The 14,067-nt window shown below is 47.2% G+C and overlaps 1 protein-coding gene across 8 annotated transcripts in view; it reads right to left on the bottom strand.

The window, feature by feature from the left end:
* nalcn (sodium leak channel, non-selective) overlaps positions 1-14,067 on the bottom strand; it is a 315,031-nt gene that overhangs the window by 101,118 nt on the left and 199,846 nt on the right. For all 8 annotated transcript variants that reach the window (XR_015079682.1, XM_085998388.1, XM_085998389.1 and 5 more), the window contains 4 exons: positions 7,609-7,710; positions 6,287-6,356; positions 2,130-2,221; positions 1,896-2,018 (listed from right to left, as the gene is read on the bottom strand). Coding sequence is in view for 7 of the 8 variants with exons in the window: in XM_085998388.1 (XP_085854514.1) it covers positions 1,896-2,018; positions 2,130-2,221; positions 6,287-6,356; positions 7,609-7,710 (387 nt within the window). In the remaining variant the exon portion in view is untranslated. The remainder of the gene's footprint in view (positions 1-1,895; positions 2,019-2,129; positions 2,222-6,286; positions 6,357-7,608; positions 7,711-14,067) is intronic.

Here is a 14,067-nt window from a genome sequence, read left to right as displayed (position 1 = left end):
GAGAGAGAGCGCGAGAGAGAGAGCGAGCGAGAGAGAGAGCGAGAGAGAGAGCGAGAGAGAGAGCGAGAGCGAGAGAGCGAGAGAGAGCGAGAGAGAGCGACAGAGCGAGAGAGAGCGACAGAGCGAGAGAGAGCGACAGAGCGAGAGAGAGCGACAGAGCGAGAGAGAGCGACAGAGCGAGAGAGAGCGACAGAGCGAGAGAGAGCGACAGAGCGAGAGAGAGCGACAGAGCGAGAGAGAGCGAGAGAGAGCGACAGAGCGAGAGAGAGCGACAGAGCGAGAGAGAGCGAGAGAGAGCGACAGAGCGAGAGAGCGAGAGAGCGCGAGAGGGAGCGAGAGAGGGAGCGAGAGAGCGAGAGCGAGCGAGAGAGCGAGAGAGCGAGAGCGAGAGGGAGCAAGAGGGAGCGAGAGAGAGCGAGAGAGCGAGAGAGAGCGAGAGAGAGCGAGGGAGCGAGAGAGCGAGAGAGAGCGAGAGCGCGAGAGAGAGCGCGAGGGAGCGAGCGAGAGCGAGAGCGAGCGAGAGAGCGAGAGCGAGCGAGAGAGCGAGCGCGAGCGAGAGAGCGAGCGCGAGCGACAGAGCGAGAGCGAGCGACAGAGCGAGAGCGAGCGACAGAGCGAGAGCGAGCGACAGAGCGAGAGCGACAGAGCGAGAGCGAGAGCGACAGAGAGAGAGCGACAGAGAGAGAGCGACAGAGAGAGAGCGACAGAGAGAGCGACAGAGAGAGCGACAGAGAGAGAGCGACAGAGCGAGAGCGACAGAGAGAGAGCGACAGAGAGAGAGCGACAGAGAGAGAGCGACAGAGAGAGAGCGACAGAGAGCGACAGAGAGAGAGCGACGCAGAGAGAGCGACGCAGAGAGAGAGCGACGCAGAGAGAGCGACGCAGAGAGAGCGACGCAGAGAGAGCGACGCAGAGAGAGCGACGCAGAGAGAGCGACGCAGAGAGAGCGACGCAGAGAGAGCGACGCAGAGAGAGCGACGCAGAGAGAGCGACGCAGAGAGAGCGACGCAGAGAGAGCGACGCAGAGAGAGCGACGCAGAGAGAGCGACGCAGAGAGAGCGACGCAGAGAGAGCGACGCAGAGAGAGCGACGCAGAGAGCGACGCAGAGAGCGACGCAGAGAGAGCGACGCAGAGAGAGCGACGCAGAGAGAGCGACGCAGAGAGCGACGCAGAGAGAGAGCGACGCAGAGAGAGAGCGACGCAGAGAGAGCGACGCAGAGAGAGCGACGCAGAGAGAGAGCGACGCAGAGAGAGAGCGACGCAGAGAGAGAGCGACACAGAGAGAGAGCGACACAGAGAGAGCGACACAGAGAGAGAGCGACACAGAGAGAGAGCGACACAGAGAGAGAGCGACACAGAGAGAGAGCGACACAGAGAGAGAGCGACACAGAGAGAGAGCGACAGAGAGAGAGAGCGACACAGAGAGAGAGCGACACAGAGAGAGAGCGACACAGAGAGAGAGCGACACAGAGAGAGAGCGACACAGAGAGAGAGCGACACAGAGAGAGCGACACAGAGAGAGCGACACAGAGAGAGCGACACAGAGAGAGCGACACAGAGAGAGCGACACAGAGAGAGAGCGACAGAGAGAGAGCGACACAGAGAGAGAGCGACACAGAGAGAGAGCGACACAGAGAGAGAGCGACACAGAGAGAGCGACAGAGAGAGAGCGACACAGAGAGAGAGCGACACAGAGAGCGACACAGAGAGAGAGACACAGAGAGAGAGCGACACAGAGAGAGAGCGACACAGAGAGAGAGCGACAGAGAGAGAGAGCGACAGAGAGAGAGAGCGACAGAGAGAGAGAGAGAGAGACAGAGAGAGAGAGAGACAGAGAGAGAGAGAGACAGAGAGAGAGACAGAGAGAGAGACAGAGAGAGAGACAGAGACTTACGCGTTGAATCGTGCCCTCACCACCACACGGCAGAATGTTCGGAATCTGTGCTCGCGACCAACTATAAAGAGCGGTTTGTCAAAATAAGGATGATTTTCACGTAATTCTTCTTCTTGAACCTTGCTGCAGAGAAACGCAAGATAGGAAATTTTGATCAAGACTTTGTTCAGGAACGTTTCTCGGAGGTGAAACTAACGCAGGGTGGAAAATGTCTGCAGAGGTCAGAAAAGTTACCGCTTCATTTCAGCTTGTTCCTTCTTTTCCTGGATCATCTTTATATCGCTGTCCTCCCTCTGAGCATTCCGGTAGCGGACTGTGCTGGAGTGCTGGAGGAGAGAAGTTAGAAGTTCGTTCCATGCATTGAGAGGATTACGCTACCAAAAGCCTAAAATAAGGAGCCAGTGTTACGGCAGTAACTGAGAACAAAATCAAAGTTTATGGATGTAATTTGAGTAGCACTAATGCTAATATTGGGCCAGGTTTTGCAGATCGGAGCTGAGCGGTAGACCTGCGAGAGGCAGAGAGTCAGCGAGAGGAGGATAAAGAGAGCGCGGAGAGGAGGCCTGGGACCGGAGCTGAGCTGAGCGGCGGACCTGCGAGAGGCACAGAGTCCACGAGAGGAGAGAGAGAAGTAAAAAGTAATCGAAGTGTGACGTCACCAGAAAGCAGGTAAGTGATTGGTTGGTGAGTATTTTTCTCTTTCTTGCTTTTTTCCAAACTTAATTTTTGTGGATTATAGTTTCTGGAGTCACTGTTGTGTAGCGGGGAGTGCTGGTAAACAAGGGCCCTTGAGTATATCATTTAATTGTAGTGTAATTAGTGGTATTGATTTGATTTAATTTAATTTGAATTTATTAAAGGATAAGTCATGGCAGCACAGCTCGGCCCCATGTCATGCTCCTCCTGCACTATGTGGGAAATCAGGGATACTTCCTGTGTCCCTGACGACCATGTGTGCAGGAAGTGTATCCAGCTGCAGCTACTGACAGACCGCATTGCGGCGCTGGAGCTGCAAATGGATACATACTAGAGAATTTGCGATGCCGAGCTCATCGTGGATAACACGTTTAGAGAGTTGGTCACACCGCAGGTAAAGGCTGCACAGGCAGGAAGGGAATGGGTGACCACCAGGCAGAATAGTACGTGCAGGCAGGTAGTGCAGGGGTCCTCTGTGGCCATCCCCCTTTCAAACAGATATACCACTTTGGATATTGTTGAGGGGGATGGCTTATCGGGGGAAGGCAGCAGCAGCCAACTTCCTGGCACCATGGGTGGTCCTGCTGCACAGGACGGGAGGAAAAAAAGCGGGAGAGCTATAGTGATAAGGGATTCTATTGTAAGGGGAATAGATATGCATTTCTGCGGCCGCAAACGAGACTCCAGGATGGTATGTTGCCTCCCTGGTGCAAGGGTCAAGGATGTCTCGGGGCGGCTGCAGGGCATTCTGGAGGGGGAAGGTGAACAGCCAGTTGTTATGGTGCATATAGGTACCAACGATATAGGTAAAAAACTGGATGAGGTCCTAAAAGCTGAATATAGGGAGTTAGGAGATAAATTAAAAAATACGACCTCAAAGGTAATAATCTCAGGATTGCTACCAGTGCCATGTGCTAGTCAGAGTAGAAATAGAAGGATATTTCAGATGAATACGTGGCTAGAGGAATGGTGCAAGGGGGAGGGATTCAAATTCCTGGGACATTGGAACCGGTTCTGGGGGAAGTGAGACCAGTACAAACCGGACGGTTTGCACCTGGGCAGGACCGGGACCGATGTCCTAGGGGGAGTGTTTGCTAGTGCTGTTGGGGAGGGTTTAAACTAAAATGGCAGGGGGTTGGGAACCTGTGCAGGGAGACAGAGGAAAGGGAAGCAAGGATAGACACAAAAGACAGGAAGGAGAAAAGCAAAAGTGGAAGGCAGAGAAATCAAGGGTGTAAATCAAACAGGGCCACAGTAAATAATAATTCTAAAAGGACTAAGAGTGTTAAAAAATCAAGCCTGAAGGCTTTGTGTCTTAATGCGAGGAGCATTCGTAATAAGGTGGATGAATTAGCTGTGCCAATAGGTGTAAACGGATATGATATAATTGGGATTACAGAGACATGGCTCCAGGGTGACCAAGACTGGGAATTCAACATCCAGGGGTATTCAATATTCAGAAAGGACAGGAAAAAAAGGAAAAGGAGGTGGGGTAGCATTGCTGGTTAAAGAGGAGATTAACACAATAGTGAGGAAGAATATTAGCTCTGATGATGTGGAATCTGTATGGGCAGAGCTGAGAAATACCAAGGGGCAGAAAATGTTAGTGGGAGTTGTATACAGACCCCCAAACAGTAATGCTGAGGTTGGGAATGGCATTAAATGGGAAATTAGAGATGCGTGCAATACATATAGATTGGGCTAACCAAATTAGTAACAATACTGTGGAGGAGGAATTCCTAGAGCGTATACGGGATGGTTTCCTGGACCAACATGTCGAGGAACCAACTAGAGATCAGGCCATCTTAGACCGGGTATTATGTAATGAGAAAGGATTAATTAGCAATCTTGTTGTGCGAGGCCCCTTGGGGAGGAGCGATCATAATAGGATAGAAATCTTCATTAAAGTAGTTGACTCAGAGACTAGGGTCCTGAATTTAAATAAAGGAAACTACGATGGGATGAGGCACGAGTTGGCTAGGATGGATTGGGGAACGTTACTTAAAGGGTTGACGGTGGATAGGCAATGGCAAACATTTAAAGATCGCATGGATGAACTACAGAATTTGTTCATCCCTGTTTGGCATAAAAATAAAACAAAAAAGGTGACTCAACCGTGGCTAACAAGGGAAATTAGGGATAGCATAAGATCCAAGGAGAGGACATATAATTTAGCCAGAAAAAGCAGCAAACCTGAGGATTGGGAGCAGTTTAGGATTCAGCAAAGGAAGACAAAGGGATTAATTAAGAGGGGGAAAATAGATTATGAGAGTAGGCTTGCAGGGAACATAAAAACTGACTGTAAAAGCTTCTATAGCTATGTGAAGAGAAAAAGATTGGTGAAGTCAAGCGTAGGTCCCTTGCAGTCAGAATCAGGGGAATTTATAATGGAGAACAAAGAAATGGCAAACCAACTAAATACATACTTTGGTTCTGTCTTCACAAAGGAGGACACAAATAACCTCCCAGAGATGTCGGGGAACATAGGGTCCAATGAGAGGGAGGAATTGAATGAAATCAGTATTTGTAGGGAAATGGTGTTAGGGAAATTGACGGGATTGAAGGCCGATAAATCCCCAGGGCCTGATAATCTACATCCTAGGGTACTTAAGGCAGTGGCCCTAGAAATAGTAGATGCATTGCTGGTCATCTTCCAAAATTCTAGAGACTCTGGAACAGTTCCCATGGATTGGAGGATAGCTAATGTAACCCCACTATTTAAAAAAGGTGGTAAAGAGAAAACGGGGAATTACAGACCGGTAAGCCTGACATCGGTAGTGGGAAAAATGCTAGAGTCCATTATAAAAGATATAATAGCAGAGCACTTGAAAAACAGTGACAGGATTGGACAAAGTCAACATGGATTTACAAAAGGTAAATCATGCTTGACTAATCCACTGGAATTTTTTGAGGATGTAATTGGTAGAATAGATAAGGGAGAACCAGTGGATGTGGTGTATTTGGACTTTCAGAAGGTCCCGCATAAAAGATTAGCGTGCATAGAAACATAGAAGATAGCAGCATATATAGGCCATTCGGCCCCTCGATCCTGTTCCGCCATTTAATGAGATCATGGCTGATCATCCAAATTCAGTACCCTGTCCCTGCCTTGATCCCTTTAGCTTTAAGAAATATATCTAACTCCTTCTTGAATATATTTAATGAATTGGGCTCCACTGTCTTCTGTGGTAGAGAATTCCACAGGTTTACCACTCTCTGGGTGAAGAAATTCCTCCTCATCTCAGTCCTAAATGGCTTACCCCTTATCCTTAGGCTGTGACCCCTGGTTCTGGACTCCCCGGCCATCGGACGTACTGTGGAGCCTTTAGTCTGTTTCTACAGCTCAAGTACAGGAATTTCATGGCGTTCAATACACGTCAACGATGAGCCAGGCAGTGAGATGTCGTTTTCCTGAAGCTTACGACGGAGTGGCGCAACTCGTATTTCTGCATTTAACCGCGCATCTGCCCCTCTCCTGACGTTGCTGTACCATTTGTGCATAAATAACGGCGAGCGCCATTAGCCTCTCCGCTATTTCAACAGGAAAATCTGGCCCATTATCTTGTTGTTATTGATATTACTAAGAATTAGGTTCTGGTCTTAAGTTTAAATCATATCTTTGGTGGTCGTGGCAACGTGCAAGCAACAGTGGAGGGCAAGCACTTTCTATTCTCCCAGATTATGTCTTCACTCACGTCTTGTGTCAGCGTCTCCAATGATTTCCCTCTGCTGATTCTCTGACTACTTGAACCATGTCGGAGGGACCTGCAAGGACAGCAACATTATCCAAAGTACTGGAAACTCTTTATTATTCGGCACCGACGGGACCGGCGTGGTGCCGGTTTATCAAAAAGTCCGGATTACAGAGAGGTATAGTTAAAAAGGTACGAGAGCTCCGTACACAGCAACAAATCCAGGCTTCCCTGTTGCTTAGCAACATGTGCAGTAACTCCGGCCACAGACCAAGCGTCCCTGTTGCTTAGCAACAAGTGCACGAACTCCAGTTACACAGCCACAGATCCAGGAACTGCCACTAATATGAAGTAAAACTTACCTGAACCTACTCCTGAATTTTGCCGGTTAACAGACACTTCCGGTTATTTAGGTTCCGGTAAATCGAGAGTTTCCTGTACTGGATTCAAGTGAACACCTTCTCGTTACAGATAGAAACCGAGTGATTAAAAATGCGGAAATGAAAAAGTAAGCGCAAAATAACATTTTGTTTTAAATATATAATTGCAGATTCCTGATATTATAACAGCTTGTGCAGGGAGCAGCGGTACATTATAAAGTGCGTGTGTTCTTAAAACATCATTTAAAAAGAATGCAATTCTAACATAAACACCAGTCCCAACAACGATTGATAAACTTGAAATACTGTATTTGGAAACTGATCTTAAAGTGTCAGAGTCACCATCGGTATCCATTACTTTTTATAAAGTTGTTGTCTGCTGTTGTATGTTTGGAACTGTGAAGGAAGGGACAACACTCCCAGAAAGAAGGCTGCAGATTTTGTCCCAAATTTCCTCAACGACATTCCGCACGCACCTTACATCGAATTTACACAGAAATCTCCAGCACAGAAACAGGCCATTCGGCCCAACTGGTCCGTGCCGGTGTTTGTGCTCCACACGAGCCTCCTCCCACCCCTCTTCATCTCACCCCATCAGCATACCCTTCTATTCCTTTCTCCCTCACGTGTTTATCTAGCTTCCCCTTCAATGCATCTATACTATTCGCCTCAACCACTCCCTGTGGTAGCGAGTTCCACATTCTCACCACTCTCTGGGTGAAGAAATTTCTCCTGAATTCCCCATTGGGTTTATTAGTGATTCAAGTCTATGATCTACAAGCTAACCCACCACCTAAAGTGGCTTTAATGATTTTCACTAAGATTTTGGATTAGCAATCTCCGACATTCATACAACTAAATGTTGACTCAAAATCCACCTGAAGTTTAAATGGACTTCTTCCTCGCATATTTTAGCTGTAGCCTTTAATACGTCTGCACTGTTACCTGCGTTCTTGACGGATGTGGTGCTGTACACTTAAAATCGAGCGTTCTTTTGCAGGTTGCCCCTCTAAGGATCCACTCAACATTCGCTGGCGTGTGCTGGCCCTGCACAAACCAAAGTAAATTCACACAAACACATTTTTATTTTCAATTGAGCGTTAAACATTTTTCTTTTCGCGACACTCAATCGCACTGATTTTTCACACCTACAGAGGGGCGGAGTTTCCTCTTTGGGTGCAATTGGCGATTCTGGCGCAGATTGCGCCCGTTTCCAAAAATGTCTCCCCCCACCCTCGCCGATCCCTCGTTTCTGCTCAAACTCATTTGAATAGCGCCAAACCTGCCCTGAACCAGCGCAGTCGGGCAGCGTTTTAAAATGTAATTTGCAGAATATCTCCAAATTTGCAGACGACACAAAGCTGGGTGGGCATGTGTGCTGTGAGGAGGATGCTGAGAAAATCCAGGATGATTTGGACAGGTTGGGTGATTGGGCAGAAGCATGGCAGATGCAATATAACGTGGAGAAATGTGAGGTTATCCACTTTGGTGGCAAAAACAGGAAGGCAGATTATTATCTGAATGGCAATAGATTGGGAGAAGGGGAAGTGCAATGAGACCTGGGTGTCCTTGTGCACCAGTCGCTGAAGGTAAGCATGCAGGTGCAGCAGGTGGTTAAGAAGGCAAATGGTATGTTGGCCTTCGTAGCGAGAGGGTTTGAGTACAGGAACAAGGATGTCTTGCTGCAGTTGTACAGGGCCTTGGTGAGACCAGATCTTGAGTATTGTGTGCAGTTTTGGTCGCCTTATCTGAGGAAGGATGTTCTTGCCATGGAAGGAGTTCAGCAAAGATTCACCAGGCTGATACCTGGGATGGCAGGAATGACGTATGAGGAGAGATTGGGCTTGTACTCGCTGGAGTTTAGAAGAATGGGAGGGGATCTCATTGAAACTTATAAAATCCTGACAGGACTGGACAGACTAGATGCAGGAAGAATGTTCCCGATGGTCGGGGAGTCCAGAACCTGGGGTCACAGTCTAAGGATAAGGGGTAGGCCATTTAGGACAGAGATGAGGAGGAATTTCTTCACCCAGAGAGTGGTGAACCTGTGGAATTCTCTACCACAGAAGGCAGTAGAGGCCAATACATTAAATATATTCAAGAGGGAGTTGGATATATTTCTCAAGGCTAAAGGGATCAAGGGATATGGGGAGAAAGCAGGGACCGGGTACTGAATTTGGATGATCAGCCATGATCGCATTGAATGGCGGAGCAGGCTCGAGGGGCCGAATGGCCTACTCCTGCTCCTATCTTCTATATTTCTATGTAAAAAAAAAAAAAATTGCTTTAAAAAATATTTGCTTTATATATTTAAGCGCGGTAACTTGGTGCAATTTGATTAATCTGGCTAAAAATGGGTAATGACATGAATCAGTCATTCATGAAAGAAAGATTTATGAAATAATACTGGGTGGCCTGCTGGTGGCGCTGTCCAGGGAGAGTATAAATACTCGGGCATGGGCCCAGCTTGCGCAGGACATTCTTAACAGGAACTAGTGAAGGACACAACTAGACCTCCATGTTGTAAAACAGTTGATTAAAGCTTTGTTTAACGCTTAGACCAAGTGCCGAGTAGTTTTCTCACCAGAAAATAAGCATTTTTAATCAGAGTGCCCAGTCTTCCACCTGCGAGGAACCCCGGCTTCAAATGACTGAAAATGACTTTTAAAAAAATGCACAAAACTATTTTCTCGTTATATTGAGCTTCAGTGATCAGTTCCTCGTAAATGTAAAAAGAGAAATCGTTCAAAACCTTCCTATTGGTGTCGTTGCACCCAAAGGTTCCAGCTTACTGTTTTTGGAGCCTCCTCGAAGGCTCGCCAACGGGCGTAATTAGCGGAAACTGGCCGCGGTGATTAATTCACCCGGGGGGGGTGCGTGGCCGGTTTTGTGGACGGGGCCGGCTTCTAGCACGATTTAAAACAAAAACTGGCTCAAAAGACAGCGCAAGCTCGAGTTGCGCTGAACGCCATTTTGGCTTAAAATTCCGCGAATCTTTTGCGCCGGCTATGCCGATATCGCGGGAATTGTGTTGGAAAAAAAACAGCGCGCCCGAGTGGAAACTCCAGCCTGATGACTGTTACAATATTATTAGACAGGAAGTCATGTACGGAAGTATTGTCAACCAGTCCTAGAGTTTCCAAAAAAAATTATTGCAATTTTCACGCTGAGAGTCAAAATATTAATCTTTTGTATGTGCCTTTTAATAAATTTACGACTGTTAGAATGAAATCTGAAGAGTGTTATTAATGTGCGTGCAGGTGATGAATGTGCTGTGTTTTCATTGATTTAATTAAATGCTCATTGAGCAGCTGTAGTGCTTTTATGCTTCATGTTTCATATTTAACTCCAACAAAGCATCGCGTGTAATGAAAACGCTCCCAGATTCTGCCAGCAGCAAAAGAAAAAAAGGAGCTGAGAATGATCTGTGTTCTCTGCTGCACCACAGGCAGGAATCGGTTCTTTCAGAAAGCTTCTGCTTCAGATGGTGGGCTGGCTTTTCACCACACGTGGTTAAGAACTGCTGCAAATCCTGCCTGGAAGTTCGTGCAGGAAGAACACTCATTTTTCTGACGTCAGCCCATTTACAGAATCGTTGAGGGCAGATCCAGGTTTCAGAAGCGCACCAGCATCGAGAGGGGGGACAATAGCGTGCAAGTAAAATTTAAAGGGATGGGGACAACTAAAAGGGGATTACACCCCTGTGGAGCGAATCGTGACGTTTCGTACATTAAAAGGCGGTATTGTCAGCCGTGGTTCAGTGGGCAGCACTCTCGCCCCTGAGTCAGAAGGTCATGGGTTCAAGTCCCACTCCAGAGACTGGAGCACAAAATCCAGGCTAACACTCCCAGTGCAGTACTGAGGGAGCGCCGCACTGTCGGAGGGGCAGTACTGAGGGAGCGCCGCACTGTCGGAGGGGCAGTACTGAGGGAGCGCCGCACTGTCGGACAGGCAGCACTGAGGGAGCGCCGCACTGTCGGAGGGGCAGTATTGAGGGAGCGCTGCACTGTCGGAGGGGCAATACTGAGGGAGTGCTGCACTGTCAGAGGGGCGGTACTGAGGGAGTGCCGCACTGTCGGAGGTGCCGTCTTTCGGATGAGACGTTAAACCAAGGCCCCGTCTGCTCTCTCAGGTGGACGTAAAAGATCCCACGGCACTGTTACATTGTTATTGTATCACATCGCTAAATGGAACTACTTTGGTATGGAACTACTTTGGTATGGTGTAGTTATATTGCTATGTGGCACACTGTGCACGGGCAGTGCACAGTGCAGCGTCGGACATCTTGTATCACTCCGCACCATGCGGCTGCACTGTAACAACGCCAAAATACAGCTGAGTGAAAGCACTAATTAAAATGAACTAAAAGTGTCTGTAATATATATAGTAATAAGAACACAAGGAGACACAACATGGTGGCAGCGGTATAAGTGAGTACAAAATTGTGCTATATGAACTACGAATTAGACGAAAAGTGATTTTATGCGGTGATTGAGAGTGAATCGTATGGGAATCTAAAACGACGGCTGTGCAAATGCAACCCCTCATGAACTGGGAAGCCGACGATATAGTAGAAGCATTCCGCAAGTTCAAACAGAAATGTGAGCTTACATTCAAAAGCTTCCTGAAGGGCGCTACCAACGAGGAAAAGGTTAGTTACATTCTGTTGTGGACAGGAGAAAAAGGTCTAGATTTGTATAATAGCTGGAGTTTGACTGAAGAGGAAAAGGAAAACCCTGCGACAATTTTTGATAAATTCAGCAACCATCTAGAGCCTAAATCCAATCACCGTATACACAGATACAAATTCCAGAGTCTAAGACAGGAACCCGGTGAAACAGCTGACAATTTCCTGACAAGGCTGAGAAATGAAGCCAGCAAGTGTAAATTTAAGGAAATGGAGGAAAGGCTTGTGGACCAGCTAATATGGGGGTCAGCGCATGTAGAGGTACAAAAAGCCCTGATAGGAAAAGAAAAGCTCGGAATAACAGAGGCTATAGATACGGCAAGAGCTCATGAAGCCATGAAGCAGCAAATAAAAACGTTGATTTCTCAAACGGCTGACATGCGGACGGCTCCTGAGACGGACAACAGAGTGGATACAGTGAGAGAAAAGTACAACACACAAAGACATGCACATGACAACGGGGGAAACATGTGCAGAAATTGTGGAAGACCGCACGATTACACAGACAAGAGGAAATGTCCAGCATATGGAACAAGCTGCAATGCATGTGGCAAACTAAACCACTGGGAAAAGAGGTGTAGAACGAAGACAGAAGGAACATACGTCAAAAACAAAGGCGGACAGCAGAACCAGAGAAAGAAACACAATATCCATGCCATAGATGAGCACGATGATGATGATGATCACGACAATGCACTAAACATCGAAACCATAAAGATACAGCTTCACGAGATGTCCAGAGCGGAAAATACTCTCAGGAGAGAATTGCACACCATCATCCAAATCAAAAAAAAGGTCAAAGGTCGGCCCACAACCATCAACTTAAAGTTGAAGCTGGACACAGGGGCTCAGAGCAACATTCTCCCATTGAGACTGTACCAGCAGATCTTTCCTGAAAACCTGAGAGAAGATGGCTACCCGAAAAATGGTTGTTTAAAGGCAAGTAATGTCACGTGGATAGCATACGGGGGGAGGGAGATTAAACAATTCGGAATAACCTTTATCAAAGGGACACATAAAAGAAAGAACATCAACTGCATGTTCTATGTCACCAACACTGAGGGGCTAGTGATCCTGGGATTAAACAGCTGCGAGAAGTTGAGATTAATCTCAGTGCATCACGAGCTGACAGAAACGCCACTGAAGATAGACAGCAACACCCCGCTGGAGAACCGCCCACAAATCAAGAGTAAAAAAGACTTGATAGACATGTATCCGGAATGTTTCGATGATAAAGTGGGATGTTTCAGAGATTTCCAATACCACATCACCATCGATCCAGAGGTAAAGCCCGTTATCCATGCTCCACGAAAAGTACCCATCGAGCTGAAGACAAAGCTTGAAAGAGAGCTAAAGGAGATGGAAGAAAAGGGAGTGATCGTAAAGGTCACTGAACCCACAGACTGGGTAAACTCAATTGTGGTACGAGAAAAGCCAAACGGGCGCCTCAGAATATGTTTGGACCCCAAAGATCTAAACCAGGCGATAAAGAGGGACCACTATCCCACCCCAATGCTAGAGGAAATTACGTCATCACTGGCAGGAGCCAAGGTTTTCTCAAAACTAGATGCCAGAAATGGATATTGGAACGTGAAGTTGGATGAGGAATCAACAACACTGACAACATTTAACACACCATTTGGGCGTTACAAATTCCTGCGGCTACCATTCAGGCTAAAGGTCAGTCAAGATATCTTTCAGCAGAAAATAGACGAGACATACAGAGGCTGTGAAGGAGCTATAGGAATAGCTGATGATATTCAGATCTATGGAGCAGATGAAAGAAACCATGACATGCACCTACATGAGGCCATGGAGCGTACCAGAAAGGCTGGCATCAAGTTAAATGCAGCTAAGTGCATAGTTAAAGTCAAGGAATGCCAATTCTTTGGTATGATTTATACACCAGAGGGAGTCAAGCCAAATCCAGAGAAGATTGCGGCGATTGCTGAAATGAAACCACCCAAAGACAAGAAAGAGCTGAGGAGTTACCTCGGCTTGGTCCAATACATGAGTTCTTTCATCCCACACATGTCGGAACATACAACAAATCTCAGAGAGCTATTGAAAGAAGACGCCGAATACCAGTGGTCTGAATCACACGAAAGGAATTTCAAACAACTTAAAGAACTGTTGTGCAAAGAAACAAGTCTGTCATATTATGACAGAAGAAAACCAGTCACTCTGCAAGTAGACGCTTCTACCAGAGGACTAGGGGCAGCTCTGGTGCAGGAAGGAAGGCCGATAGCTTTCGCATCAAAGGCCTTGACGTCAGCCGAGACGAGATACGCCAACATAGAAAGAGAACTATTAGCAGTAGTGTACGGATGCGAGAAATTCCATACATACCTATATGGCAGGCGATTTACAATAGAGAGTGACCATCGTCCACTAGAACAGATCTGTAAGAAGAATCTGTGCAAAGCGCCTGCAAGACTGCAAAGACTACTTCTAAGGATCCAAAGCTATGACTTCACGCTTAAATATAAGCCAGGAAAGGAAATGGTGCTCGCAGATGCGTTATCTCGATTGTCACCATATGAGAAACACGAGGTGGAGGGCTTAACAGTAAAAATCCATCACCTAGTGAATGTTACCCCTACAAAGCTCAGTCAAATCAGAGATGAGGCTAGCAAAGATGAGGAGTTGCAACTACTCACACAACAAGTAATACAGGGGTGGCCGGAGAGAATCCAGCAGGTACAGGCGACAATTCG

The sequence above is a fragment of the Somniosus microcephalus genome, chromosome 10 (assembly GCF_052327205.1).
Source record: "Somniosus microcephalus isolate GS21.2 chromosome 10, FLI_Smic_1.0, whole genome shotgun sequence".
In the NCBI taxonomy this organism is placed as follows: domain Eukaryota; kingdom Metazoa; phylum Chordata; class Chondrichthyes; order Squaliformes; family Somniosidae; genus Somniosus; species Somniosus microcephalus.
The sequence above is the reverse complement of the archived record's forward strand: the minus strand, read 5'-3'. Positions and strand labels throughout refer to the sequence as shown.